General features: G+C 42.0%; 3 protein-coding genes and 1 non-coding gene across 5 annotated transcripts; 2 read left to right on the plus strand and 2 right to left on the minus strand.

Moving 5' to 3' along the window:
• Positions 1-617: 617 nt before the first annotated feature.
• gjd1a (gap junction protein delta 1a) lies at positions 618-13,893 on the minus strand. Its single transcript, XM_053617531.1, has 2 exons — positions 12,679-13,893; positions 618-1,850 (listed from the first exon to the last, which is right to left on the minus strand). The coding sequence occupies exons 1-2, from the start codon at positions 12,747-12,749 to the stop codon at positions 1,025-1,027; spliced, it is 897 nt and encodes a 298-aa protein (XP_053473506.1). The 5' UTR covers positions 12,750-13,893; the 3' UTR covers positions 618-1,024.
• Positions 4,465-4,537, plus strand: trnat-ugu (transfer RNA threonine (anticodon UGU)). Its single transcript has one exon. It is a non-coding gene; the product is annotated as a tRNA-Thr (tRNA).
• A 6,452-nt stretch (positions 13,894-20,345) lies between the features above and the next one.
• On the plus strand, positions 20,346-24,199 carry h3f3c (H3 histone, family 3C). Of its 2 annotated transcripts, none has more exons than XM_053617551.1 (4): positions 20,346-20,469; positions 21,786-21,924; positions 22,240-22,393; positions 22,745-24,199. In XM_053617551.1, exons 2-4 carry the CDS (start codon positions 21,797-21,799, stop codon positions 22,871-22,873), a joined length of 411 nt encoding a protein of 136 aa, XP_053473526.1. In that variant the 5' UTR covers positions 20,346-20,469; positions 21,786-21,796; the 3' UTR covers positions 22,874-24,199. The 2 variants fall into 2 exon arrangements, with proteins under 2 accessions (XP_053473526.1, XP_053473525.1); XM_053617550.1 differs by having other exon boundaries at positions 20,353-20,469; positions 21,783-21,924.
• A 632-nt stretch (positions 24,200-24,831) lies between these two features.
• LOC128603246 (cysteine-rich motor neuron 1 protein) lies at positions 24,832-26,436 on the minus strand. Its single transcript, XM_053617557.1, has 2 exons — positions 26,061-26,436; positions 24,832-25,154 (listed from the first exon to the last, which is right to left on the minus strand). The coding sequence occupies exons 1-2, from the start codon at positions 26,338-26,340 to the stop codon at positions 25,117-25,119; spliced, it is 318 nt and encodes a 105-aa protein (XP_053473532.1). The 5' UTR covers positions 26,341-26,436; the 3' UTR covers positions 24,832-25,116.
• Positions 26,437-26,471: the final 35 nt, after the last annotated feature.

The raw sequence follows: 26,471 nt of genomic DNA on the forward strand, positions 1-26,471 counted from the left end.
CCTGCAATTTCACCTGGTCGTGGAATAAACCACGTAGAATCCATGCTAGCTTCCGCTACAGCTACGTCTTTACCCATGCGCATCCGTGTGGCCTGCAACAGAGCTTTTTTTTTTTAACACAAGTGCGATGTTTTTTCTTTATCTTTGGCCTTCCGACGAGATGTATGAGAGCAGAAACTGTGCTTGACTCGGAACATACAGGACAAAAAGTTGCGTTACAAAGCTGCGCTAAATTATCATTAAAATTACGCAAGAAACCTTAATGCCAAAATATGTACAGAGTTGTTTCTAGGCAGCAGCTCGAGGGCTCTAAGAGAAGTGTACGGACTAACGAGTGTTTGGTTATGCTTTTTATTTATGGTTACGTTTAAGTAGATGACTAAGGGGGTGGTCCTCTTATTGCCCGGCTGCTGTAAGGGGGGGAGGGGCTTGTTTTCATCAACTTCCTCATCGTCGTTGCACGTTCTATTCTTTTATAATTCATCTCCACGCACGAAATTTGTCGCTTTATACAAAAAAGAGAAAGAGAGAGACAGACCAAGCTTCAACTCTTTGCTTTGTTCTTATCGTATTTCGAATGAATTTTTTTTTGGACGATTTTTAAAAAAAAAGAGGGATCAACAATGAGAGCCAATCAGTGAGCTCACTTTCGAACAACTCTGTCTCTCTCTATCTCTATCTCCATAGCCTCTCAAAAGCTGTTTTTCTTGTTTGACGTGTTTGGAAGACATCCACAGGTCTTGGGGAGACAGGTATGTGAGTGTGAGTCCTTGCATGCGTCTATGTTTTTAAATTAAGAGTCTTTTCACTCGCAGAGAATGTTTGTCTCTCCAGCATTTAGGTCCACGTATCATCTTTCTCGTCCATCCCTTTCTCTCTCTCTCTCTCTCTCTCTCCCCGTTGTCCGACCCTGCGAACGACACCAAGTTGTCTCATGCTATCCAGTCATAATCGTAGGACGCGCCTTCTGCTTCCGTCTGGTCATCCATGCCCATGCCCTCCTAAGCCCCTCCCCTACTCTCCGTCAGACATACGCCGACTCGCTGCTCTGCGTGCGCCCCAGGTTGGGAAGCGAGGACAGGTGCGAGGCATCCTTCTTCCTGAGCTCGCACACGGACTTCCTGCGCTGCTGAGCGCCGCGCACTGCCGCTTTGATCTTCCTCCAGCCCAGGTGGTTGAGCTCGGCCAAGTTGAGCACGACGCAAACGCCACTCACGGCGAACATGAACACCAGGAAGACGGTTTTCTCGGTGGGCCGTGACACGTAACACTCCACCTCCTTGACACACGGGTAGCGGTCGCACTCGAACATCGCCGGGACGTTGAATCCGTAAAGAAAGTACTGGCCGGCCAGGAAGCCGATCTCCAGTGCGTTACGGAACACCACCTGGATGACGTAGAAGCGCGAAATGCCCTCCTGTTGCCGTGCCTTGGCACTCTTTGACGGCCGAGTGGGCCACGAAGGGATGTTCGGAATGTCCTTGAGCTCCGGAATATCGTCGTCCTTGGAGTCGTGGACAAGGATGCCGTTGAGGCTGCGCAGTTTGCGGTTGGTTCCGTGCCCGTGGTCGATGTATGGACCATGCAGGATGGTGTACTGCCGGTCCTTATGCTTGGCCGACTGGTGCACAGAGTAGGTGATGAAGCACAAGCTCGGGGTGCACACCAGGATGATCTGGAAAACCCAGTAGCGTATGTGTGAGATGGGGAAGGCCTTGTCGTAGCAGGCCTGGTTGCAGCCAGGCTGCAGCGTGTTACATATGAACATGATTTGCTCGTCCTCATACACCTTTTCACCCACTATACCCACGATCAGGATGCGGAAGATCACCACCACTGTCAACAGGATCCTGCACAAAGAGACAAAGAAAATTCCTGTGAAATTTGCATTCTTGCAGAAATTAAGATCTCTGAAGCAAATCTGGTACCAACATTTAAATTGTCCCACTTAAACTGGGTAAATGTGATTCATTTCCAAAATACAAGCAACAGTTGTGGACCAGTGACTAAGTACAATAAGCAAATGGCTCTCACATCAAACATATTGGGTTTGCAAAAATTGGTACCACCAGATTAAGTAGTCCAAGGTGTAAGTTTTTGTCTTCTTCACACCTGCATCTAGGGCGTCTTGGAGATGCATTGGTGCACAGCTGATATAAACTCAAACCATTTTAATAGTTTGTCAGGAAGTGGCTACATGTGGTTGGTGTGAAAGCTGACACGGACCTAAGGTGTAATAGATTTGTTAACGATTACTATATGTACTATATGGTTGTATCCTGTATGGTGTGCTGTGGTACTGTGCCTTTTCATAAGAATTCTGGAGCACCCATTCAGCACCAAGACCCCACAAATAATCACACAAACAATCACACAAACAATCGCACAAAGACTGAGTACGACTACTGCACCGATCCAATCACAACATCTGTATAGCGCTGAACATCCATCAAATCTTCACACACAACACACCCTGCTGAGCCGCACTGTGTAACACCAATGTGCTATCACCTAGTGTGTGTGTGTGTGTGTGTGTGTGTATGTGTGTGTGTGTGTGTGTGTGTTAATGCCTCTTAAAAGTGGGTCACGCTATATCAAGGCCACTGAAGCTGTGTGAAAGTGTTTAAATGCGTGTGTTTGTGTGTATTTGTGTGTGTGTGTGTGTGTGTGTGAGAAAGACTTTGTCGCTATGAATGGTGTCATGGTTGGCACTACAGCAAGGTTATTGTTGTGATGAATGAAGGACACAGTAAAGCTTAATGGTGTGTGTGTGTGTGAGAGAGAGAGAGTATAAGAGAGGCAAAACAGTTGTGTGCTTACTGCAGTATACATGAACATAAGGAGTGCCTCCACACACACACACACACACACTTCTAATCCTGTCGCAGATAAAAATCTGTCGTTTTTGTGGACAGATGTGGATAAAAACGTGAGAAGCCACAATCATCCATCTTGTCATGTAGTGTGTGTGTGTGTGTGTGTGTGTGTGTGTGTGTGTTGGCTGTGACATCAGAGCGACACATAACTACCTAGGAATTACTAGCGCAGAATCGCTAAACACGTCACAAATATTCCAACATAAACGTATTTAATGTGTTTCTGGGCGGAGTTTCCACCTTTACCCAGCTGTTCACTGCCCCGCCCCCTCGTTCGACAGACAGCAAAGATAGTTCTGGAAAAATGAAACACTAAAGGGCTTTCCGAAGCTCATTTTGCCCACGCGGCTCTTGCTAGCATTCCTGCAGCGGTAACTTCGGAATAAATATCCTTTTAGAATCGAATCATGAACCAGACATTTTAGGTTTTAAATTGATCGAGTTGATTTCTTGAAGGAGTTTGATGTTAATTATTAGCTCTATATTTCCAGAAATATGAAAACTCCTTTTAGCACTAAGGTATGTATAGGGCAGCAAGGTATAAGGACATTAATGAGGTGGAAAAAAACAAAACAAATACAATGTCTTTGTGTAGGTGTAACAGATGCTAAATTAGCAGGATGCAGCAAAAAAAAAAAAAAAAACACCAAGAATGGCAGTTATGCTAACCTTAGTCCAGATGCTCAATTAGCGAAATGCCGCAGCGAAAAAGCTGAAAGAATACTGACAGGAATGGAAATACACTAAGATTAGCGCATACCCATTCCAACCTTAGATGCTAAATTAGCTATAAAGAAGGGAATCTGACTGGCAGATACGCTAACCCTAACACTAGCGCTGGCTACCTCAGGATGTAGCAAGGTTAGAGGCGATGTGGCTGTGTGTCAGCTGTGAAGGTCCCTTGAGGGGCTTTAAATTAGCCGCAACATCGTGCACCCGACCCCCCATCCCCCATCCTCCATGCAGCCTTTACCAAGTCAACAACCTAGCGAACCACTCAGCTAATTTCCCTCCGTCTAAAGTACCAGAGAGAGAGAGAGAGAGAGAGAGAGAGAGATGGATGATTAATGGAGTACTAGCTCAGTAAGGAAGAAGGAGCGGGAGGGAGACGACGGGGAAAGATGGATGGACGAAGGGAACAAGGGCACGTTGAGGTGAAAAACTAGAGAGCAGAAAAGAGAGAGAAAAAAAGAGATCAAGAAGAGTAAGAGGGATGCTAGCATGCCACGGAGACAAACAAGGAAAGCAAACGGTCGATAAAACGAACGATAGATAAAAGGCCGAGAGAGACAGACAGATTGATCGATCAATCGAGGCTAACTGACCAAAGCTAACACCGCTGCACTCCACTACTAAGTGTAACTTAGCATATAAAGTTGTTTTCTTTTTTTCATTCTGTAGATGATAAATTATCCGAAATTGTCGTCATCTGACATGATCGTCATGCGCACGTGATTAGCATGGAAGAAATAGACTGCAGCATTCTGTGATACCATTATATGCTTGGATTTTTTTTTAAAAATTGTAATTATCTACCTGTATAAACCTAGCTACATCACTAGCTTCATGACACTACCTAAACTACAGGGCCTCGTTGGCGCAGTAGGCAGTGCGTCAGTCTTGTAATCTGAAGGTCGCGAGTTCAAGCCTCACACGGGGCAGAAAATAGTTTGGTGACTTTCCCTCTGTGGTGATTAAACTGATCCATCTATCTATCAATAAAGCTAGTTAATCTATTCCCATTTTAAAGCTAGCTAAACTATACTCATTATTAAGATAGCCAAACCACACCCTTTATAAAGCTAGCTAAACTGTTACCATTAGAAAGCTAATGAAATGTTTTGTTATAAGGATTACTATTATAAAGCGACCATAAATTGTAACCATAACTATAATTAAAACTAGCAACCATTAGAAAGCCAGCTAAACCGTTACTTTTATCAAGCTAGCGGATTTGCAACCATTATAAAACTAGCTAAACAATTTCCTTCATAAAGCTAGCTCAACCGTTATTATAAAGCTAGCTAAACCATAGCCAAGCTATCAAGCTAGCTGAGCTGTCTCCTTTAAGGCTAGTGAAGACATTACATTTATTTTTAAAAAATAATAATAAAAATAAAAAAAAATTGCTAATAATAACCATTATAAAGCTAGCTAGCTCATTACATTCATACAACTAGCTTAAGCGTAATCATTATAAATATACTAAACTATTGCTGTCACTAAAGCTACATAAAACATTAAACTAGCTTTTATAAGGCTAGCTACGTTTCCTCAGAAAGATGTCCAGAAAGAAAAGAGAGACGCCACACAGACTGAGGAGGAGACAAAGAGAGTGTGAAAGACGGAGGCAAACCGCAACAGTCGAGAGAGAGAGAGAAGGTAAGAGAAGCAGGATGTAAGGAAGAGAGACAGAGAGAGGGAGAGGGCGAGAGTGAGAGAGAGAGGGAGAGAGAGAGAGGGAGAGAGAGAGGGAGGGAGAGAGAGAGAGGGAGAGAGAGAGAGAGGGTGAGAGAGAGGGAGAGAGAGAGAGGGCGAGAGAGAGAGAGGGAGCGAGAGGGTGAGAGAGAGAGTGAGAGGGTGAGAGAGAGAGAGAGAGGGGGGAGAGAGAGAGGGAGAGAGAGAGAGGGAGAGAGAGAGAGTGACAGACACACGGGGAGAGACAGACGGAAGAGGACGTATAGAGGGATGAGGGAGAGACAGATGGCAGAGTGTACTAGAGGAGTGTGAAGAGATGGAGAGCGACAGTGTGTAAAAATGTGTGTGTGTGTGTGTGTGTGTGTGTGTGTGAAATTAAAATTCCTCCTGTATGGTATATATATTTATATATATATAAAACACGCAGGGCCGCTACAGGACCGACTCTAACACCTGGTACTAGTGTGAATGTGTATGTGTGTGTGTGTGTGTGTCTGTGTGTTGTAAATGTGAGACTGACACAGTAAAGTAAAGATAAAACACAATAAAATACAGGATTTACATTTATTCATTAGTAACTATTACATCAGAAGACTAATTAACTAAATAATTAACTAATTAACTAAAACATTAACTAATTAACGACGTAACTAACTGACTGAGCGAGTCATGCATCTGTTTTGTAACGAGATTGCTGAACATCTCTTTGTGAAATCTTTCACAGCAACTGAATATTCGTACGTATTTAAACACGACTATAAGCCCCGCCCCTTATTTTATTGACCTTAAATTCACTCATTAATATCTCAACATTGCAAACACATGGAATGGAGATGAACTGATATACTTATTCAGTGTAGAATTTATTGAAATGATATTTTTAAAATAGAAATATATTAAAATCGTGCGGGTAATAATGAATGATTGAAGGAATGAAGGAATGAAGGAGTAACACTGGTTAAACTATTAAACATTTTTGTAAACATCTGAATGAATTTGACCAGTTTCAGAAATTAAAGGTCGGAAAGAAAGAAAAATATTATGGAATGTCAATATAAATTTGAAATGATTTTAAAACATGTAAAATAATCGTTATTTTATATATTAAGAAGAAACGTTAGATACTTATTTATTTCAGCAAGTTTTCACTTCTGACCAACAGACAAGAAGCAAAGAGAGAGAGACAGCGAGAGAGACGGAGACAGAGAGACAGAGAGAGAGACAGAGACAGAGAGAGAGAAACAGAGAGACAGAGACAGAGAAAGAGAGAGAAACAGAGAGACAGAGAGAGAGACAGAGACAGAGAGACAGAGAGAGAGAGAGACAGAGAGAGAGAGAAACAGACACAGAGACAGAGAGAGAGAGAGAAACAGAGAGACAGAGAGAGAGACAGAGACAGAGACAGAGAGACAGTGAGAGAGACAGAGAGAGAGAGATGGAGACAGAGAGAGAGAGAGAGCTGAAAAGTTGCTAAGGAAAATGCGAAAGAACAAGAGAAGAGAAACAGAGAGAGGAAAAACTGGGATAGCACGAGTGAGAAAAGTACAGTAGAGATAAAAACGGAGAGAGAGAGAGAGAGAGACACAGAGAGAGAGAGACACAGAGAGAGAGAGAGTGTGAATTGTACTATGATGAACCCATGTGTTTTTGGGAACCTTTGGGGCAACATCATTTTCTCACTTAATACACACACACACACACACACACTTACACTTAAATGGGTCAGATGGTGATGTTCTAAAAGCGTGCCGTTCTAACTGATGCATTTTCTCACTTTCTCACTTCTTTCTCTTTACCCTTTTTTTTAAACTAATTCAATCCCTCTTTTCTTGCTCCTTATACATCTTTTTCTCCCTCCCTGTCTGTCCCTCATTCACCTTTTCTCTTTTTATTGCTCTTTTTCACACACACACACACACACACACACACATTCTTGTCATGTCGTCCTTATGAGGACCTTCGACGCCGTTATAAACGCAGCTAATTACTGCTTCGCTAAACCTCCATCTAACCCTAACCTCGACCTCAGAAACTGAGAGAAAACCTTTTAACTCTTTAGAAAATCTGTTGATATTTATTCTTTTCTCTTTTTTTTAAAGAAAAGAAAGGAAAAAGCAGTTTGCTTAATAGGGACCTGCTGAGTGTCCCCACAACGTGGAACAATTTCTCCTCACCAAGGTATATATATAAAAACACGCCTACACCCACGCACATTTTCTCTATCACTCGGTCACAGTGTTCCAAACAGAAAGCAGTTCCCTCGGTAGGCAGCATTTACACCCCACCTGAACAGAACGTGTCCCGTTTGGACGACAGCGTCCCCCTGAGGATTCCTAATATTGGCCAAGTTTCCGTGTTTCTGCGCACGTGGCACGACACAGATTATCTGTTCTCCAACTAGATCACTGTTCTTCAGAATAAAGTTGCGGTCTTCCGTGGCTGTTAGACGAGTACTAAAGACGGACCAAAGACTCGAAAGGTTCTATTTTGCTGATGTTTTTACGCTCTTAGAAAAAAGGGGGTCCTTTTGGGGGTATTTTGGAGTTTTCAGCGTCATGCAAAGGTTCTACTGGGAATTCTTTCTGATAGTGAGGTTCTTCACAGAACCTTGTTGGGTTCCCTCAGCAGGACAACCAATGAACCCCGAAGGGTTTCTAAATTCTTTATTCCGTCCCTGCAGGATTCCGAGATCGCAGAAATGAACGCAAAACCAAAGGAACGCGACAATATTCAGAGGAGCTCGCGATTTTTTCTAAAACGGCCGCGGGTTCGGGCCGAGATGCGTCATGTGACGTTATCGCGACGCCCTCTTAGATCACGAGTTCAGCTCAACGGTCTCGTTTACCAACAAACATCACGGCAAAAGAGCGTATAAAATTATTTCCTGCGATTTTCAGCAAAAAAACATGTAGCATCGCAAATTTTGAGGAAAAAAAAATAGCACATTCGAGCGTTCTTGGCCGCAACAGTCACAAAAAAAACCCCACAGCTTGTTCTTTTGTTACCGAGAAACTACTAGTGTCTGGAAAATGTCGGAAAACTCAAAGGTACAGCGTTACGTCTGACTGTTACAAAGCGCTGACGCTGGAGACTCCTTCCTTAAACCTTACATTACAGAAAACTTCACCAGGTCAACAATCACGCACGTTTTTCTTTACTGTTAAATAACTATATTGCAGGGCGTCCGCCGTACACGTCCCTGCGAATGAGCTGTTGCTATGGAAACGATGAGGTAGTAGAACAAGCGTGTTAAGAGCTGCTGTTCTAGAGAATTAATCAACACCTGGCGACCAATCACAATCCAGAACTCAGTAGCACTGTGGTACATGTATCATGACGCATTTTGTGTGTGTGTGTGTGTGTGTGTGTGTGTGTGGATTCTGAATGACAGACGGACATTTGATGTTACTAAAATTACTTCACCCCGCAGGAAAGGCGGATCTAGAATGTCATGTGCTGCTTCTGAGCTGCTGTGGGAATAAAACGATGCGTCATTTTCGCTCAATGTGTGTGTGTGTGTGTGTGTGTGTGTGTAAAAAAATTAACACACTAATGGCATAGCTATTAGGCTATCTACTTCTGTATAAATGACATAATAAATCTTTCTGTCACACACACACACACACACACAAAGAGAACTGTATTGATTACAGTGTTGTGTCAACTCAAAACCACAAGAGCAAGCAAATATTGACGGCACACACACACAAACACACACACACACACACACACACACACATTTTCTCTGTCCCTCGATCACAGTGTCCAAGCAGAAAAAAATGCATTCGATTTTCAATTATCTGAAAGGTTTACTGATTAAGGTTAAGGTTGTTGATTGTATTTGAATATTGATGAGCATGTCGTGAATATTAATGAGCGTGTAGTGAATATTAATGAGTGTGTGGTGAATAATAATGAGCATGTAATGGATATTGATGCGTGTATATAGTAGATATTAATGACGCTGTTGAAAAATTGTAATGACATTTGACACTATCCTGTCATTGCAAGGACACACACACACACACACACACACACACATACCCTTAAAGAGTAGAAGCTGTTTGTCAGTACAAATAAAGCTCAGCACCAGACAAACTGTGTTGCTGAAGCAGCATTAGCAGTGTGTGTGTGTGCACGCTTGTGCTTGTGTGTGTGTGTGTGTGTGTGTGTGCACGTGGAGGCTGATGAACGATAGTTATGATTCATCTGATTCATGGTTTATTCGTTCCGCCGCTCTGCCTCACTCATTCTAGCCTCAGGTGTTCGATCTCGACTCAAAACAACGAGCGAGAGGAACTCAGACATTAAAACAGGAAACACACTCTCTCTCTCTCTCTCTCTCTCTCTCTCTCTCTCACACACACACACACACATATATACACACACTGAGAAAGGACATTCCTCTGAGCCTAAAAGATAAGAAAAAAATGGCTTCCTAGGGATTTCTCAATGTTTTGTGCTCGATGCTAAACTGGAGGCTAGTGTATAAGCTACCACTATTTGTTAGTGACATTAGCATCGTAGCTTCAGTGCAAAACAAACAATGCTAACATGTTTTGGCTAATCGGTGTCTTTCGTGTGCATTACAGCAGCCTCGAACCATGCGGACAAAATTGTCGGGAAAACGTCCAGTTAGTTTGAAGAGAAAAAAAAACATTCATATTTCCCGTTTGAATTGTGTACGTTCCCGAATAACGAGACTCTCTATCGTAAACCTCAACCGGCCGGCTCAGAATCGCATAGTTTCCGTTGAGTTTAAGAATGGACGACACGGTCGAGTTGAAATCGCTTCGATTTTATGGACATTCCGTGAAAGGTTGTATGCAAAATAAGCAAAAAACGTTAACAATTTTTTTTTACAACAATTAAGACTTCAAGGCGTTCAGGGAGGACACACGTGATGGCGGCATATGAATGGTGGAAGACTCAAGAAGGCTTTCATCTTTCACCATTCAGATGTCAGTTTGTCGTTTGCAGCTCTCCGTGAGCGTTGCCTTTTTATGGAGTTTTGTGGGCGTGGCTACCTGGTCGTTTAAGTTTGATTGGCATTTACGCTACGCGATCGGGACCGTACAGGACATCCCTTGTACAGACCGTGCTGTAATACTCCGTAGCCCGTGCTCCATGATGGAGATCAACATGATAAACATCCTGGTTCCGTGCTCCACGCCGTGAGACGGCGCAGTCGCGGGACCCGGGGATGTTCGTCGGTTAGTCCTGCGTCATTCTGTTGTTTTCGTGTCTCTGTGTCTCGCGTCTGTGTCTCCAGAATAATTACGGTCTCATTACCGTGTCATTACCTGATCATTACGCTGCGTTGTTTTGCTGAACAGAAAACAGCGTTAGAGTTAAGAGCAGACAGATTTAATCACCGTCTCGCACACACACATACACACACACACACACAATATCCACACATAACAGACATAACCATACTGTACATACATATACAAATACATACACACAACATACGGTGCATTCCAGAATTATTGGCACCCTTCAAAACCCTAAAGTAGATTTTGTGTGTGTGTGTATGAGTGTGTGTGTGTGTTTAAGGCTCTTTATTAGAGTCACCTATAGTGTAAAAATCAATCATCATCATTAAACCCTCTCTCTCTCTCTCTCTCTCTCTCTCTCTCTCCTTTCTTTGTGCTCAGGTTTCCTTCAACACAGCCTATTAGTTCCTCATAATTAACTCAAACCACCTTAAGGTAGCCAGCGGGATCACAATGGGCGGAGGCGGTGACAACGGAGAGAAAGAGAGAGAGAGAGAGAACAATGCATGCACCACACACACACACACACACACACACTTGTGTGTCATCATTTTTTTGTTGTATAGCATCAGCATTCGATATGCAAAGCAAACAGAACAGGCAAAGCACCACCAACCCCCAGCACCACTGCATTCATCCATCATCTGTGTCTCTACACACACACACACACACACACACACACACACACACACACAGCACTTGCCTACGCACTATCCACCTTTCTATAAAAGGTGATTATGGAAGGTTGATTTATGGAAGGAGTCTCCGGTGTCAGAGTTAAAGCTGTAACTGTATGTTTTAATACCCGTTTAACCTGCAGTGTTCAATTTGCCTTTTCCGACAAGAAATGGCGATCTCGATTATGGAAGCCGAAAAAGGCCATTCGTTCATTTTACGCACGTCATAACCGCGAATGTCGACATAACAAAAGTTATTGTGCCAAAATGCAGACGTAACTCTCATCAGGATCGTCTTTTTCTACCAATACCAACAATGGGTTCTTTTAATAAAAAAAAAAAAAAAAACGATTAATTTCTAATGCAATGGAATAATAAAATGTTTTATAAACGTTTAATATAGTGATTAAAACGCTTGGTTTTTGCTGCGATTTTTTTCCAACTTTGCGGCGTTTTTTGTGCTTTTATGTTTTTTGGAGAACTGCTCGAGTCGGCGAAATCACAGTCGCACGAAATAGTTTTGCGCGCTCTTTCGCAGCGATGTTTGTCGGTACACGAGCGCTTGTAGCTGTACTCGTGTTCGACGCACGTGAATCGGAGCAGTCGTGACGACGTCTCGGGCTGGATCTGCGGAAAATCTGGGGGCGGAGTCTAGTTGATTTCACGTTTCGTGATTTCGCGTTCATTTCTGCAATTGCAGAATCGCGAAATACCAGAGGGACTGCATATATGTACTACTATTAAATAAGGGTCAGTGGCGGCTTAACGGTTAAGACTCTGGGTTACTGATCAGAAGGTCTGAGGTTCAAGCCCCAGCACTGCCAAACTGCCACTGTTGGGCCCTTGAGCAAGGCCCTTAACCCTGTCTGCTCCAGGGGGCGCTGTATCATAGCTGCCCCTGCGCTCTGACCCCAACTTCCTAACATGCTGCGGTATGTGCCGTAATGTATACGTGATCAATAAAGACTCATTAAATAAAACAAATACAGGGTGAAAAAGCCTGAATAAAATTTCAAAATGTGTTTTATAAAAATGTTATATTTGTTCAGTCAAATATTGTCCGTGTGTGTTTAATGAAATGAGATAAAAATGTAATAATTTTTTTTGTGCGAGCCTATAAGTGACATTCGAGGGGAAAAAAAACTGAAATCCAATGTCCTCACAAGGTTAGGAATATGTGATAGGTATGACCTTGTGGGGACATTTCGCAGGTCCCTACGAGGAAAACTACTAAATTTATTTAAAACAATGAAAAGGTTTCCTTTCGGTTAATGAAGTTAATGTGTACGAGTTAGATGTAGATTTTAACTGTGTTAATAATTACGTCAGAGGAAGGTCCTCGGAAAGATAGTAGACAGACATGTGCGTGTGTGTGTGTGTGTTTGTGTGTGTGTGTGTGTGTGTGTGTGTGTGTGTGTCTGAGCTCACCTCCCGATCATGGTGGAGTGCTGCTGCACCGCAGCCTCCAGCAGCCTCTCCAATATCGTCCACTCGCCCATGCTGGCTTTCCGCCCGTCACTCTCGCTCACGCCCCTGCTACCACGCGTCTCCGTGCCGACGGCCGTTCGCTGGGGTCACCGCCTCTGACCCAGGACCGTCTCCGTTAGCAACGACCCCCTCGTCCACCCCTGGTGCCAGTGTACGAGTGTGTGCAGATGACTTAGCGGTGCTTCTGCAGCAGGAATGCTGATGATGCTGGAGTTGGACCACCTCTTACTCTCGCTCACGCACCCTCTTACACACACACACACACACACACTCACACACTCACACACACCTTGATTTCTACTCTATCTCAGTTCCTCCTGTCCTCGCATTGTGTCCGTCTTCACACTCCTCTTACACACACACAGCAGCAGCACTGCACCTATCAGAGCTCCATATGCGCACACACACTCCGATGCTCTCTCTCTCTCTCACACACACACACATGGTCACTGCAGCGTCCCGGTCTTCATTAGCAGCACTGAGCTGAGAGGATGCAGCGCTCTGGATTCCATATCACACAGACACACACACACACACACGCACATGCACGCACGCACGCACGCACGGCTGTGATGGAAGTCGCTACAGCCACTACAACGTGGACGTGGAAGCAGTGTTCTCCGAGCTCTCTCCTCTTCTCCTTCTCATCTCATGTCTTTTTCTTCACTTCTTCCTCTCCTCCTATCCTTTGTGAGTGCCTGTGTAAATGTATGTATGTATGTATGTATGTGTGTGTGTGTGTGTGTGTGTGTGTGTGTGTGTGTGTGGAGGGGGGGCCCTGATGCTGACACCTTCGTCGTCCTGTTCCTCCTCTCAGCTCCTCCTTTCTCTTTCATCTGCCTGCACGCTCTCTCTCTCTCTCTCTCTCTCTCTCTCTATCTTTCTCTCTCTCTCATTTTTTCTGCTGTCACATTCTGCGAGTATGGCTCTCTTACAGACCACCTCCTTCTCTCTCTTTCTCTCTCTGTTTCTCTCGGTAGGAATCATTGATGCTGCAGCTGCAATTGTGCCTTATGCATTAATCTCTTTCTCTCTCACACACACACACAGAGAGAGAGAGAGAGAGAGAGAGAGAAATAAAAACCCTTATCATTGATCATGTTTTGTTACTCACAGGTCCCATTTATCTCTTCTCTCAGCTTTGCAGATCGGAGACTCTCTCTCTCTCTCTCTCTCTCTGCTTTCTCCCCTCCCTCCTTTTCTGTTTCTTCCCACATCTTGAAAACCTAGCAGATCTACCGTAAAGCTAGTTTATGGTTTAGCTTGTTTTCTTTTTTCTTTAAACATTACTTGCTCAGTTTGTCTACTGAAAATGTTTAGAACTTAAGAAGATAAAAGAAAGCAGACCCTAATGAAATTAAAACGCATGCTGCATCTGTGTAACGTAGGAAATCATCAAAATTGGGTTTTAGCCTGTTTTCTTATAATGCTAGTTTTTGTTTTAGCCTGTTTACTATAATGCTAGTTTCTTTTTTAGCCTGTTTATTATAATGCTAGTTTTTGTTTTAGCCTGTTTACTATAATGTTAGTTTCTTTTTTAGCCTGTTTATTATAATGCTAGTTTTTGTTTTAGCCTGTTTACTATAATGCTAGTTTCTTTTTTAGCCTGTTTATTATAATGCTAGTTTTTGTTTTAGCCTGTTTACTATAATGCTAGTTTCTTTTTATTCTGTTTACTATATCCTAATTTGGGTTTGAAACCACTTGCTGTCATACCAGTTTAGTATTTTAGTTTAGTATTTTAGTATTTTCTATTATGCTACTTTGTGTCTTTCCATGTTTACTATAACACTAGTTCATGTTTTAGCCTGTACTATTATGCTACTCTTTACATCATTAAGGATTGCATTTGTTTGATTGATGTGTCTAAACTGATGTCTGTTCCCTACCTGCTCCCTGCATCACATGACACAGCAGACAGAGGTGTGTGTGTGTGTGTGTGTGTGTGTGAGAGAGAGAGAGACAGATGGTTGAATGAACAGTCGTCTGTGTGTGTTTTGGGTCAGGGCCGTGTTGCCTTGGCATTTCGATGTAATGCTAATACTGTGTATAATTTAATTACATTAGTGCTGTAGAGAACAGCAGAGAACACACACTCTCTCCCACACACACACACACATACACACACACACTCTCTCTCTCGCTCTCTCTCTCTCTCCCACACACACACACACACACACACACACACACACACACACACACACAGTGTTGATTCTGCGCGAGTGCACTGGAGTGAGTGGCACTGCTGAGAAACAGTTAATCACACAGCAGCAATGTCATTAGCACAGGGCGTTGTGGGTAAGGACGTGCTGACTTTGGCCGTGTCAGGTGTTCCTGTGCTGCTTAATGTGGACTCCTGCTTAACACGCACAGAAGAACACACACACACACACACAATAATTATGGGTTGACTACAAGAAAGAAATGATGGGCAGTGAGGCTTCAATGCTTCAGTGCTGTCAAACCTACTGACCTAGAACAACACACACACACACACACACACACCAATATAAAGGACCAAAAGAGGTCACACGAGTTATATTCATGTAGGAGTGTAAAAATAAATGTTACAGTTTTACGGGGGGTTTTTTTTACTATAAAAAAATAAATAAATGAGTTATTATTCGTGGACATTCGGAAGTCCATTCAAAATCAAACCAGATCACATACACCAGTAAAAACAAAACAAAATCGTCAGGAAGTTTGTCAGTAGCTGCATTTGCAGCTGACCCAAAAGCCAAGTCCATATACTTGGCGCATCGGGGGGGGGGGGGGGGGGGGGGGGTTCGGGTTCGCGTTAAATATAGTCGCTGGTTTTCTCTGCTGGGACCTCAGATTGGGTCAGAGGTAGAAATGGAGTGGGCAGGGATGTGAAAAGAGAAATGGCGGGTTTGAATTTAGCACAGGAACATGCATTTTTATTCAAAACATAAAGTCTTTCCGGATGTACGGTATAGTCTCCTCATGCACGCGAAACATGGCTTAACGCCTACTTCATTACATATCATTAAAGCTTATTATTCAGTAGCTAATAGTAATTATTCAGTGAAACTAATAGGAATGATATACAGTTATGAGAATAGTTTGTGAGTCTGGACACACTGATGGGGGTTGGGAAGGGGTTAAAAAAAGAGTCCCTTTAACAGCAAAAAGGAGCACAAAGTTTACTGAACCAGGCGCCAAAGTTGAGTATCGCACTTCCAGCTTTGACTTTGCCTGAGCCAGCGCCTTCAACTGCTGCCCCAGGACTCTGGTTCTGCCAAAGAGCTTTTGAAAACGCCTTCCTGCACATGGATCCCAAGAAGTTCACTGGGCTTCAAAGTAAGACATTCTTCAGTTTCAATGGGCGTTATTGGCTTCTGTCTCCACAGCCCATGTTTTCTATTAAGTTGAGTGGTACCAGGCAGTGGTAACAGCACGATGTCAGATCTGAGTGCCAAAAAAACCCCCACAAGCCTCTGGAGTCTGGGTAGCACCAAAAAAAAGCCCTCCTGTCCAAGTACGTTGGATGTAAGGAGTGCTAGTTCGACCATTTTTTTCAACGGTAGTTTGGTTGGCACAATGGTTCAGACAGCAAAGAAGAAGCCTTTGTATCCCAGCTTGTTAGGAAGCTGGGGTCAGAGCGCAATCTCAGCCATGATACAGCACCCCTGGAGCAGACAGGGTTAAGGGTATTGCTCAAGGGCCCAACAGTGGCAGCTTGGCAGTGATAGGGGCTTGAACTTCCCACCTTCTGATCAGTAACCCAAAGCCTTAACACTTGAGCCTCCACCGCCCCTCCATAATCCAGTACATCATTTAGCTAATTGATGCAGGACACATAATCGTCGTAAAGAGGAGGATGGGTTGCCTTTTGAGTCTGATTCCTTTGAAGGTTTCTTCCTCGTGTTGTTTCAGGGAGTTTTTCCTCGCCACCATTGCACCTGGCTCGCTCATTAGTGATACGTTTATTCATTTCAAATTTATATCTGGAAACCTACTATACAAATAAAACTCAATTGAATAGAATTGTATCCATACCATAAACCTGCTTATATTTGCTTTTTGTTGAGCTACATATTTTAATTTAATTGGAAATTCTGCCCTTAATTTTAATATGTTGAAATATATGACATTTGTGGCAACAGTTTTGGGGAAGAACCCCATACGGAAGTGATGGTCAGGTGTCCACAAATATATCTATTAACCCACATCAAATAAGGAAAGACTACATTTGGAACATGTATGGCTCAACAAAGCACTTGTTTTTTTACTAGATCTGACCCTCAACCTTATTTATGAGGGAGGGAAATGCTATATTTAGCCCCCAGCAATGCAAACAGTGACTCATCAATCTCACACTGTGATCAAAATTTCCATGCACAAAAAAAAAACTAAAAAAACAGGGTGTTGCATGAAATAAATGAAAAATCATGCTGTCAGGAAAAGCTCTTCCTGTGGCTAGTGACGTTTTCGCCACAGAGACTCCAGCTCGAGCTGACACCTGGCTGACCTTTAACACTGGCACTGAATCTGAGGAACACACAGGATCGCTATCTATCAAGCACAGGTAGCAAAAATCCAAATAATTCATAATGTTTAAACCATGATCTTTCATGGTGTAGGTGCCAGCTGAGTTTTAAGGGTTACTAAGGATCCCCTGAAACAACACACACCACTTCCTGTGTGCACTTCTGACCTTCCTGTAAAGAAAATGTCTACTTTAAACACTGTTCATAGTGAAAAATGTGCAGTGAAGGAGAAGTGGTTTCTCCCACAATGACTGAACGGATAAGTAGCATTATGGACTAGCAATAACGTAAAAAAAGGTTAAAAGGTTAAAGCTTTTCTACTTTGATTATCCATGAAGGGGTTTGAAAGCACAAAGGTCACGCGCTGTATAAATAAATCAATAGCAGTGACCTACTCGTGCTAATAGGACAATTTGTTCATGGTTGCAGTTTAACCTGCATAGGCTTTACTAAAAAATATGCACACAATGCTGCTCGTTTCACAGCAATTTTCAGAAATGCATGATTTTAAAGAAACATGTGATTCATAGAAGGCATAGAAGGAGAATGCCCGTTTATATAGACGTAATATTTTCTATTGTTGTTATTTCCACCTCACACATGCATGGAATCCTATAACCAGAATTTTCACTGCTCTGCATTTGCGTAATGATGTGCTCGCAGTCTTCAGAAGAAGACTGACCTTCTCATCATTATTTCACAAAGCGTATACAATTTTATAGATCACAGGTTATGAAGGGCGCTCCTCGGAACAAGGGCCACAAATCATTCCTTCTCCGTCTGACGTACAGGAACACAGGAGAGGAAGGCAAATAAAGCTACACAGCTATCAAGCTAAATCATGACTGATAAAAAAAAAATGCAAAAAACAACAATCTTATGCACAATAATCTAAAGGAGAGAGAGAGAGAGAGAGAGAGAGAGGTTCAGTAACACACTACTGCCATACTTTTGTTTATAAAAGAAGACAGTGCCCCCTGTATTATGTAGTCATGTACTGCACTTAAATCTGCAGTGGGTGGCGAGGGTGGGTATGAAACAGATGGAGATCACACACACACACACACAAAAGGAACAAATGCCTTATTGCAGCTCCACGCTCACCTGCCCCAAATCACAAAATGAAGGAAATTAACACTTTATTTTTTCATCTTTGTTTCATTCATTTATATTTTCCATTTTATGTCATAAATATTAATATCAAATTGTTTTTACACCCCTTCATAAAATTGAACAGGTTGTCTGAATGATTTTATTTTTTTAAACTGCCCATCTATACTACTGCACTATACTGATAATTGGACGTCAGTTGGGATTCAGCTTCCTGCTCCCTATAGAGGTGCACTATATAGGGTATGAAACATTGCTTTCTATAATATACGTATATAGTACAATAAATTTCCATTAGAAAGTTGTCTGGATCCTCTACTTCCTCCGCTTTATAAATGTGTACTACACAGAGCATGAACACATGGGCTCTATACCAGTGGTTCTCAAACTGGGATCCCAGGGGGTCCTTGAATATTTTTTTATACTTCTCTGTTACAGCGCTAACAAGATCTCCAAAAAATAATCGGAATATTACTCTTTACATTTGAATACTGAGCCTAATATTTATGTTCACTGAGGGGGTTCATTAAATAAAGTGGTGTGCGCTAGACAAAATGTGAAATGTTGTCCACACCCCCTACATTTCTAACAGAAAGCACTATCAGATTCAGATACATTTAAAAAAAATTATTATTATTTTTAATATTTACTTGCCAATAGTGTGTAAACTCTAATAAAACTGTGAAATGTTGTATGTGTAACTATAATGAGATACAAAGTTTAATGTCTCACTCTTTAATAACTACAATTAAAGGAATGAAAGAGTTTAGGACATGCTATTATAGGAAGTATGAAACTATTATATAGGAAGCTTCATCTCTGCATACATATCAAAGGTTTCAACTGTTTAAATTAAGTGGATAAGTGTTACATAAACATGCGCTCTATAGGAAATTTGATACAGACCCTGACACCTGAAGTCAATATTTTCATTTGTAAAATAAATACTGACACGTTAAATAGCTTACAATCCCAATTCTATACATGAAAGACCAAAGAAAAACAATGACAACGTTTCCGGTAGATGTGTATTTAACTTTTTACGGAAGGAGCCTCCAGTGTCAGTGGTAAAGCTGAAAGTTTACATTTTCAGACATAGAAAAGTCTTCAAGACAGAGGAGTTTGTGCTTTGTGGTTTTTGTTACCACAAGCTTTTTATTTAGCATTTTAATTTTAAGAGAAAGAAGAAAGAGAGGTTTGTGAGGGAACGACTGTTTATAGCTGCGATAACGTAAGTGATTGTCTAATGGACATTCCGCAACTTTAAATTAACTATAAGTGGATAAAAATGAGAGATGGTGTTTGATAAGTTATTTTTTTATTGGTGTCAAATTGCTGTGATATAAGAGGAGTAAAACACTTCATAAAGTGTTGTTATTGGAAAATATTCGACTTTTTCGTCAGGCCGTTCATCATCACACCGCCCCGCCGTTGATTAGGTTCCTATTTAGCACACTCCCAAAGACATTTTTGGTGTTTTACTCCACACATATCAAAGAACATGGCATTTTAATGTGTAAACATGTATGAAACTGTTAGAATAAACCGTTTTTAATCGTTTAAATTAAATTGTTAAGTAGCACTTTTACTATAGGACATCCTATAGTACATTTAAGGCAGCCTCCATAACTAAATAACGTTTTTATTGTTTGTGTAGGAAATAAATTGTGATACATTAGGCAAAACGCCTACTCTAAACTAAAAAAATTAATTTTTTTTACACAGAAAAAAAGATTAGAAAAAAATTAGCCTAGCATTACTTCATATCCTGCTTAAAAGTACATGAAAGCACGAACGAAAGAAAAACAATGAACAGCTTTTTAAACTTAATGTGACAAATAAAAGTGACGAAAATCACAAATGTGGTTTAAAGAAAAAATAAAAAGACGTGTAAATAGGTTAAATATGATGAAATATTAGCTTGTTTTGGTAACGTTTGGCGTTTCGAATTAATTGAAGTGCATTCTGGGAGAGAGAGGAGTGATTGACGTGGCGGCCATTTTGGCGCTGGCCGCTCGGTTCCCATTGTGTGTGTGATAGTAAATACTGAGAGTGCCAGGCAAAGCTCTGCACATATTTCACTGCGACAAATTAAACACATTCGCTGAAGGTAAGTGCCCAGACTGTTCGCCAAATTTAGCCTAAAACACTTTTTCACAGCTTTGTCGAACTTTTGGGCGGAATTATTTGTATTTTGCGCGGAAAAAACCGTGGGGTTTGCGTCGTCTGAAAACGAGAAAACCGCTGAGAGAAAATAGGCTCTCCTTTTCCGCGTCGTCGGAGGGAAGAAAATCCGTCCCACTTTTTAATCTGCCTTTTTACTTCGGTTATTCGCCTCGAATTCACGACTGAAAACTCCTTTTAACCGGCCTTGCTGTTGCACAAGGGTGTCTAGTCCGTGGCCGTGAAATGTTTGAGTCGGTTCGCGTCGCGGATTTTGAATTTTCTGTCAAAGTTTACGCGCTTGTCTTCGCTTCAATACAGGCTCTCACTCACAGTTGCTATTCGAATCGCGGCCATAATCTTGCGGTAGTGGGCGGGGTCAAAAGAGGCTGAGCTGCCCCCGCAACATGCCAGCGCGGCCACTGATTGGCTGAATCCGAGAGCTTCTGCTGTTTCATTGGTTCGGCGTCCGTTGATTGAATGCACGGCTTTGTGATTGGCTCACAGGTGCTTTCGGTCCGCGCTGAGTGGTGCGTTTTGGTTGTTGGCTTTTGGGTTGTTGTTTTTTCTTCTTCTTTCTTTCTTGCTTTATTTCTTCTTGCGCGTGCGAGAGGAAGTTGCCCGAAATAACATACGGGACCGGAAGCCACACGTGCGTTTGCATGCAAAGTCTTTATATTATTTTTCTTTTTCAATTTAAAAACCACTTTATTGTTGCATTTATTTGCAAACACAGCTATTATAACTTTGTACTTTTTTTTTAATTAAATGTTAAATATCCATTAACTGCACAAGTATAATACACAACTATAATTTGAGGTTTAAATATTATATTTTTAGATAATCTAATAGAATTAGGCTTACATCATTATTAAAATAAATTAAAATTCATATTCTGTGATAAATATACATATTTTTACTCTTTATTTTAATGGTCATTTTAGTCGATCATCTTAATACGTCTTTTTTTTTTAATTACTATTAAATGTTGTATGTTATTTCTAATCTGTGGAATAAGGCCTGTGTTTTGATGTTTTTCAAATGAAAGATTTGTTTAAGGTATATTTTATTACGTTTTAATCATTGTATATTGTCATTTGTACGCTCCAGACCCAGTCCTGTTGCTTGTGGAGATACACTTCAGTCATCTCCATCAGTAGAAGAAACGTAGTGTTTTCAATGGTGTATTTTTTCCACACACAAAAAAAACCCTGGTCCTGATCCGTATTGACTCGGTCTGTCCTTCTTTTCTCTCCGCAGCAGATTGAAGAAGCATGGCCCGTACCAAGCAGACCGCCCGCAAATCTACAGGAGGCAAAGCTCCTCGTAAGCAGCTGGCCACTAAAGCGGCCCGTAAGAGTGCGCCCTCTACTGGAGGAGTGAAGAAACCTCACCGTTACAGGTGACGCACTGACCTAACACCAACGACAGATAAATACCAGCAGCGATTCGCTGAGCATAGCGCTTTTTCTGATGTAGAAAGAATGCTGCCCAGAGCACTTTTATTTTGTGCTGATATGGATCAGTTGGTTCTGATTGCGTTCGATCGTACTGGATAGATTTTTCATCAACATGCGTCCACCATGGTGCAATTGGAGGCTGCCGCTTTAAGTTCTCAGCTGATTTAAATAAATAACAAAAACAAGCATGTATATCGCACATCTCGGCTGTATTCGAACAGGTATTTAATTTTGAATATGATGTGATCTGTGTCCAGGCCCGGCACAGTGGCTCTGCGTGAGATCCGTCGGTACCAGAAGTCCACCGAGCTGCTGATCCGTAAGCTGCCCTTCCAGCGCCTGGTGAGAGAGATCGCTCAGGACTTCAAGACGGACCTGCGCTTCCAGAGCGCCGCCATCGGAGCCCTGCAGGTCTGTGTGTGTGCGTGTGTTTGAGTGTGTAAGGGAGGAAGTGAGCAGCGTGTCAGCTGTCATTACTTCCAGTACTCCTTATTTCTGCAGATATGGTGATTTCACTAATGTGAGCATCTTAGTATTAAGTTAACGCAAAAACAACGTTAAAGCTGCGATGAGAAGGTTGAAGGGAGGGGCTGTGTTTGTGTGGAGTTTCAGTTCCAAAACAACTGGTCCAAGGAGAACGTTCACCAAAATCACTGACTGCACCTTTAAATTTGATATGTGGACCTTTTTTTTTCTTTCAGAGTATTACAATATGATATTGCCACATATTGTGTTCTGATCCGTGTGTGTGTGTTAATGCAGGAGGCCAGCGAGGCGTACCTGGTGGGTCTTTTCGAGGACACCAACTTGTGTGCCATCCATGCCAAGCGCGTCACCATCATGCCCAAAGACATCCAGCTGGCACGTCGTATCCGCGGAGAGCGCGCCTAAACGCCCGTCGTCCTGCTCCTTCCATCCTTTCTGTCTTTCTTTCTCTCTCTCTCTGTCTGTCTCTCTCTCTCCACTCGTCTCTCCCCTTCTTTCTTGGTAGAGTTTAGAATATCTGCGACGGGGAGGCCAATGTGTTTCAGTCTACTAGTGCTGTCTCACTGACGCGTAGGGTACCTGTATGTGCATGTAACAGACGCTTCTGATCACTCACTCACACACACACACACACACACACACACACACACACACACACACACACACACACACACACTTACACATGTATAAGAGTCGGAGCGTAAACGAGGTCCACCCTTGCCAAGCTTGGGGGTTGAACACACACAGTATGAAGGAAGGTGGAATCTGGGGTTAGTCTGCTTAAGGGGAGCGGCAACTTCCACAGCAGGGTGCTACTAAAACTGCCCCAGACCACCTTCACTTACCCACTTACCCACCCCTCAGACACCTTAGAAACCCCTACCTGACTTATCTTCTGCTCACACACATCAGAAAACACTTCTTACCTTTATGTGTCCCTACACACCTCAGAAACCCCCTACCTACCCCGTTGCCCTGTTATTTGCGTGTGCACCCACATGTCTATCTTCCCCAGCCCAAATCTGTGTGTGTGTGTGTGTGTGTGTGTAGGATCAGCAAAGCAGAAATCGTATTCAACTGCAAACCAGCATCTATTGGTTATAAAGTTGTTATAATATTGATGATTACTATTATTGTTGATGGTGTTATTTTTTTTTCTTTTTGGATTTTTTTTTCTATGATTTATAGTCATGAGTTGTTTTACCACTGTTATGGGACAAAAAACAAACAAAACGACAAAAAATTTGAATGAGATTATTTTTGTTTTTTCGTATTAATATTATCATTATTATTATTATTATTAGTATTATTATTAGTATTACTTTTTTTTATGGTGATTGCCGATCCTGCTCCTCCTGTTCTAACTTTCAGGCAGCCACAGGGGGGCGCTCTAAACCAGCCTCTCATTCACTCTCACTGTTCACTTGTCCTTCACGCTTCTCCCTTTCCCCTTTCTCCGTCACCCCGGGTTTTTTGCTGTTTTTTTGGTTTTTTTTTTTTTTTCTCTCCACAGATCGGCATTTGTCAAAAAATTGTAGCAAAAAAAGAATTGTCACGATTCGTTTTTGACGTGTTTTGCTTTCTTCGTGTAGATTCTCTCTCGCTCTCTCGTGATACACTTGTATAACCTCATGTTCCTGTTTATTTTTCTTATTCAGAAATTTAAATAAGCTGATCTTTGTATTTTCCAAATTTCTCATACTATGGTGGTAATAAATAGATGTTACACAACGTCTCTTTTTTGTTTTGTTTTTTTGTTTGTTTGGCTCAAACGATTCGTTTTAACTCTCTTGACTGATCGTTTTGGCTTTAAACGAGACGAGAGTTTAGGATTTCAGCTTTTATTTCCTGATATTTACACCTAGATGTGTTAACAATGATAAGGCATATCTCACTCACTGACATCACCAAACTATTGGTTTCTTCTTCTGTGAAGCTTTTCCAGGTTTTTACTGCAGCTTCTTTCAGATGTCATTTGTTTCATGGGGTTTCTCCCTTCAGTCTCCTCTTCAGGGTTATATACCAACCTTGACACGCTCCCTCTCGGTTGAATATGTCCCATAGGCTAAACACACGCTTGCTTCCTTTAAAAGTTTCATGTGTAAATTAGAAGGAACCATATTGTATACTTTCAGAGACACATGGAATACACATTAGCACAAATATTGTGTCTAAAGCCTTGAAGTGACCAATCCCGAGCGCTGTGCCTTTTATTTTATACGTTTGGATCTGTCTCTTGTGTCCAGTCAGTGCCTCTCTTGTGAGGACTCTTCCCACTACTCGGTTAGTGAAGATATGCAGCGCGCTCGCCAAACGAACTCGTATCAGACCCTCTCTGAGGAAGTACACACAGCAGACGGGAATAGATGCGAAACATTTTTATTAAAAATGACATTACAGAGGCTTGCAATAGTCATGCAGTCGCTCAAACCCGGTGTAGTCGGGATACGGCGGAGTCTATGACATAACAGTGCAGGAGCATTTATAACTGCTTATAACCTGCTGTGTTTTATAATAATGTACTGACACATTTGTTGGTAACCTAATGAAGATGTATACAGTTATCCTCAACATTCCTGCCAGGAAGTAATCGATTTTGATTCTCTCTCTCTCTCTCTCTCTCTCATCCTCTCGGATGATCTTCCAGCTCATTTCCTCAGCCGCTTCAGCTTCTCGATAAACTCTTCTGAAAATGTAAACATTTGTGTGAGTGAGTTTAGCAGTGATGGGATAACACATGGCCATTTTCACATTATTCCACAGGTTCTTTATCTTTTGGGGGATTTTATTATTTTTATTATTATTATTATTATTATTTCACTCCAAACATTTGACTTTAGATAACATTCTACTTCAGACAGCTACTCCAGCTATTTCGCCAACAAATCCAAATTTGAATACCTGTCGCTTCTAGCTAGTTCGCAAACACAATGGTTTACTGGACAAATACCCAGTTAACAATTTTTGGTTCCCCAAACATCCTGGAAACATCTATTTTTGGTTCCCAAAGTGTTTTGGGAACATTTGTTTTTGGTTCCTGAAGCATTTACATGTATGCCATTTGTCAGATGCCCTTATCCAGAGCGACTTCTGTTTATCTCATTTATACATCTGAGCAGTTGAGGGTTAAGGGCCTTGCTCAAGGGTCCAACAGTGGCAGCTTGGCGCTGCTGGGATTTGAACTCACGATCAATAGTCCTACGAAGCAAACAGGAAAAGTTTGTTTTTGCCAGAGACATTCTGGGAATATTTGTTTTCCCGTTCCCAAAACATTCTAGGAGCATTCGCTTTTGGTTCATAAAACAATTCAGAGTACAGACCTTTCTTTATCTCCAGTTTGGTTTTCCAGGAAAGTTTAAATTACAGAAATAGAACTTTCATGTTTTATTGTGTATTCTGGCAAGGACAATGCTCCCAGAATGTTCTAAAATGGTTCCCAAAAAATAACCAAAGAGGAACCAGAGTTCTGTGTTTGCTGGGTATCAAGTGTGTGTGACTGTAGAGAATTGAAAAGAAATGCAAAATGATAAGATGGGAAGACCAAGTAGTACTTAGCCAACATTAGCTTAACGTCATGTGTCTGTGTGTGTACCTTGACACACTCCCACGCTGTCGAACAAGTCCCATTCGCTCTTCACACATTTGAGGCCCTGGTCACAGATGCCAAAGAGGTTGAACGGACCACCGCAATTCTCATTCTTCACCCTGGCGCAATCCTGGCAGCAGCCACATACCCCCATCACCGTCCCTCCAGGGCAGCTGAGATCTACTGGGCATTTCCTCATGTAGCAGGGGATGCAGGTCAACGCCAGGCTGTCCTTCACCAGCAGGATTGCCAGAAGCTGACAGATCAGCAGACACTTCAGATACATTGTGGAGCAGAATTGGAAAATTAAATAAAACGCCACACAGAGTCAGTTTACAGCTAACTCTAAAAATGAAGGTTTCAGTGTTTGGCAGGAAAAGACTCTCAACTCCAGCCCACTCAGTCCTCCAATCCTGA

Source organism: Ictalurus furcatus, chromosome 28 (assembly GCF_023375685.1).
Source record: "Ictalurus furcatus strain D&B chromosome 28, Billie_1.0, whole genome shotgun sequence".
Lineage (NCBI taxonomy): Eukaryota > Metazoa > Chordata > Actinopteri > Siluriformes > Ictaluridae > Ictalurus > Ictalurus furcatus.

Coding starts and splice junctions, on each gene's coding strand:
- gjd1a (XM_053617531.1), bottom strand. CDS start 12,749: ATGGGCGAGTGGACGATATTGGAGAGGCTGCTGGAGGCTGCGGTGCAG. Junction 1,851..12,678: donor CACTCCACCATGATCGGGAG/GTGAGCTCAGAC, acceptor CTCTTTGTGCAG/GATCCTGTTGACAGTGGTGG.
- h3f3c (XM_053617551.1), top strand. CDS start 21,797: ATGGCCCGTACCAAGCAGACCGCCCGCAAATCTACAGGAGGCAAAGCT. Junction 21,925..22,239: donor AAGAAACCTCACCGTTACAG/GTGACGCACTGA, acceptor ATCTGTGTCCAG/GCCCGGCACAGTGGCTCTGC. Junction 22,394..22,744: donor CCGCCATCGGAGCCCTGCAG/GTCTGTGTGTGT, acceptor GTGTTAATGCAG/GAGGCCAGCGAGGCGTACCT.
- LOC128603246 (XM_053617557.1), bottom strand. CDS start 26,340: ATGTATCTGAAGTGTCTGCTGATCTGTCAGCTTCTGGCAATCCTGCTG. Junction 25,155..26,060: donor CAGCGTGGGAGTGTGTCAAG/GTACACACACAG, acceptor TTACATTTTCAG/AAGAGTTTATCGAGAAGCTG.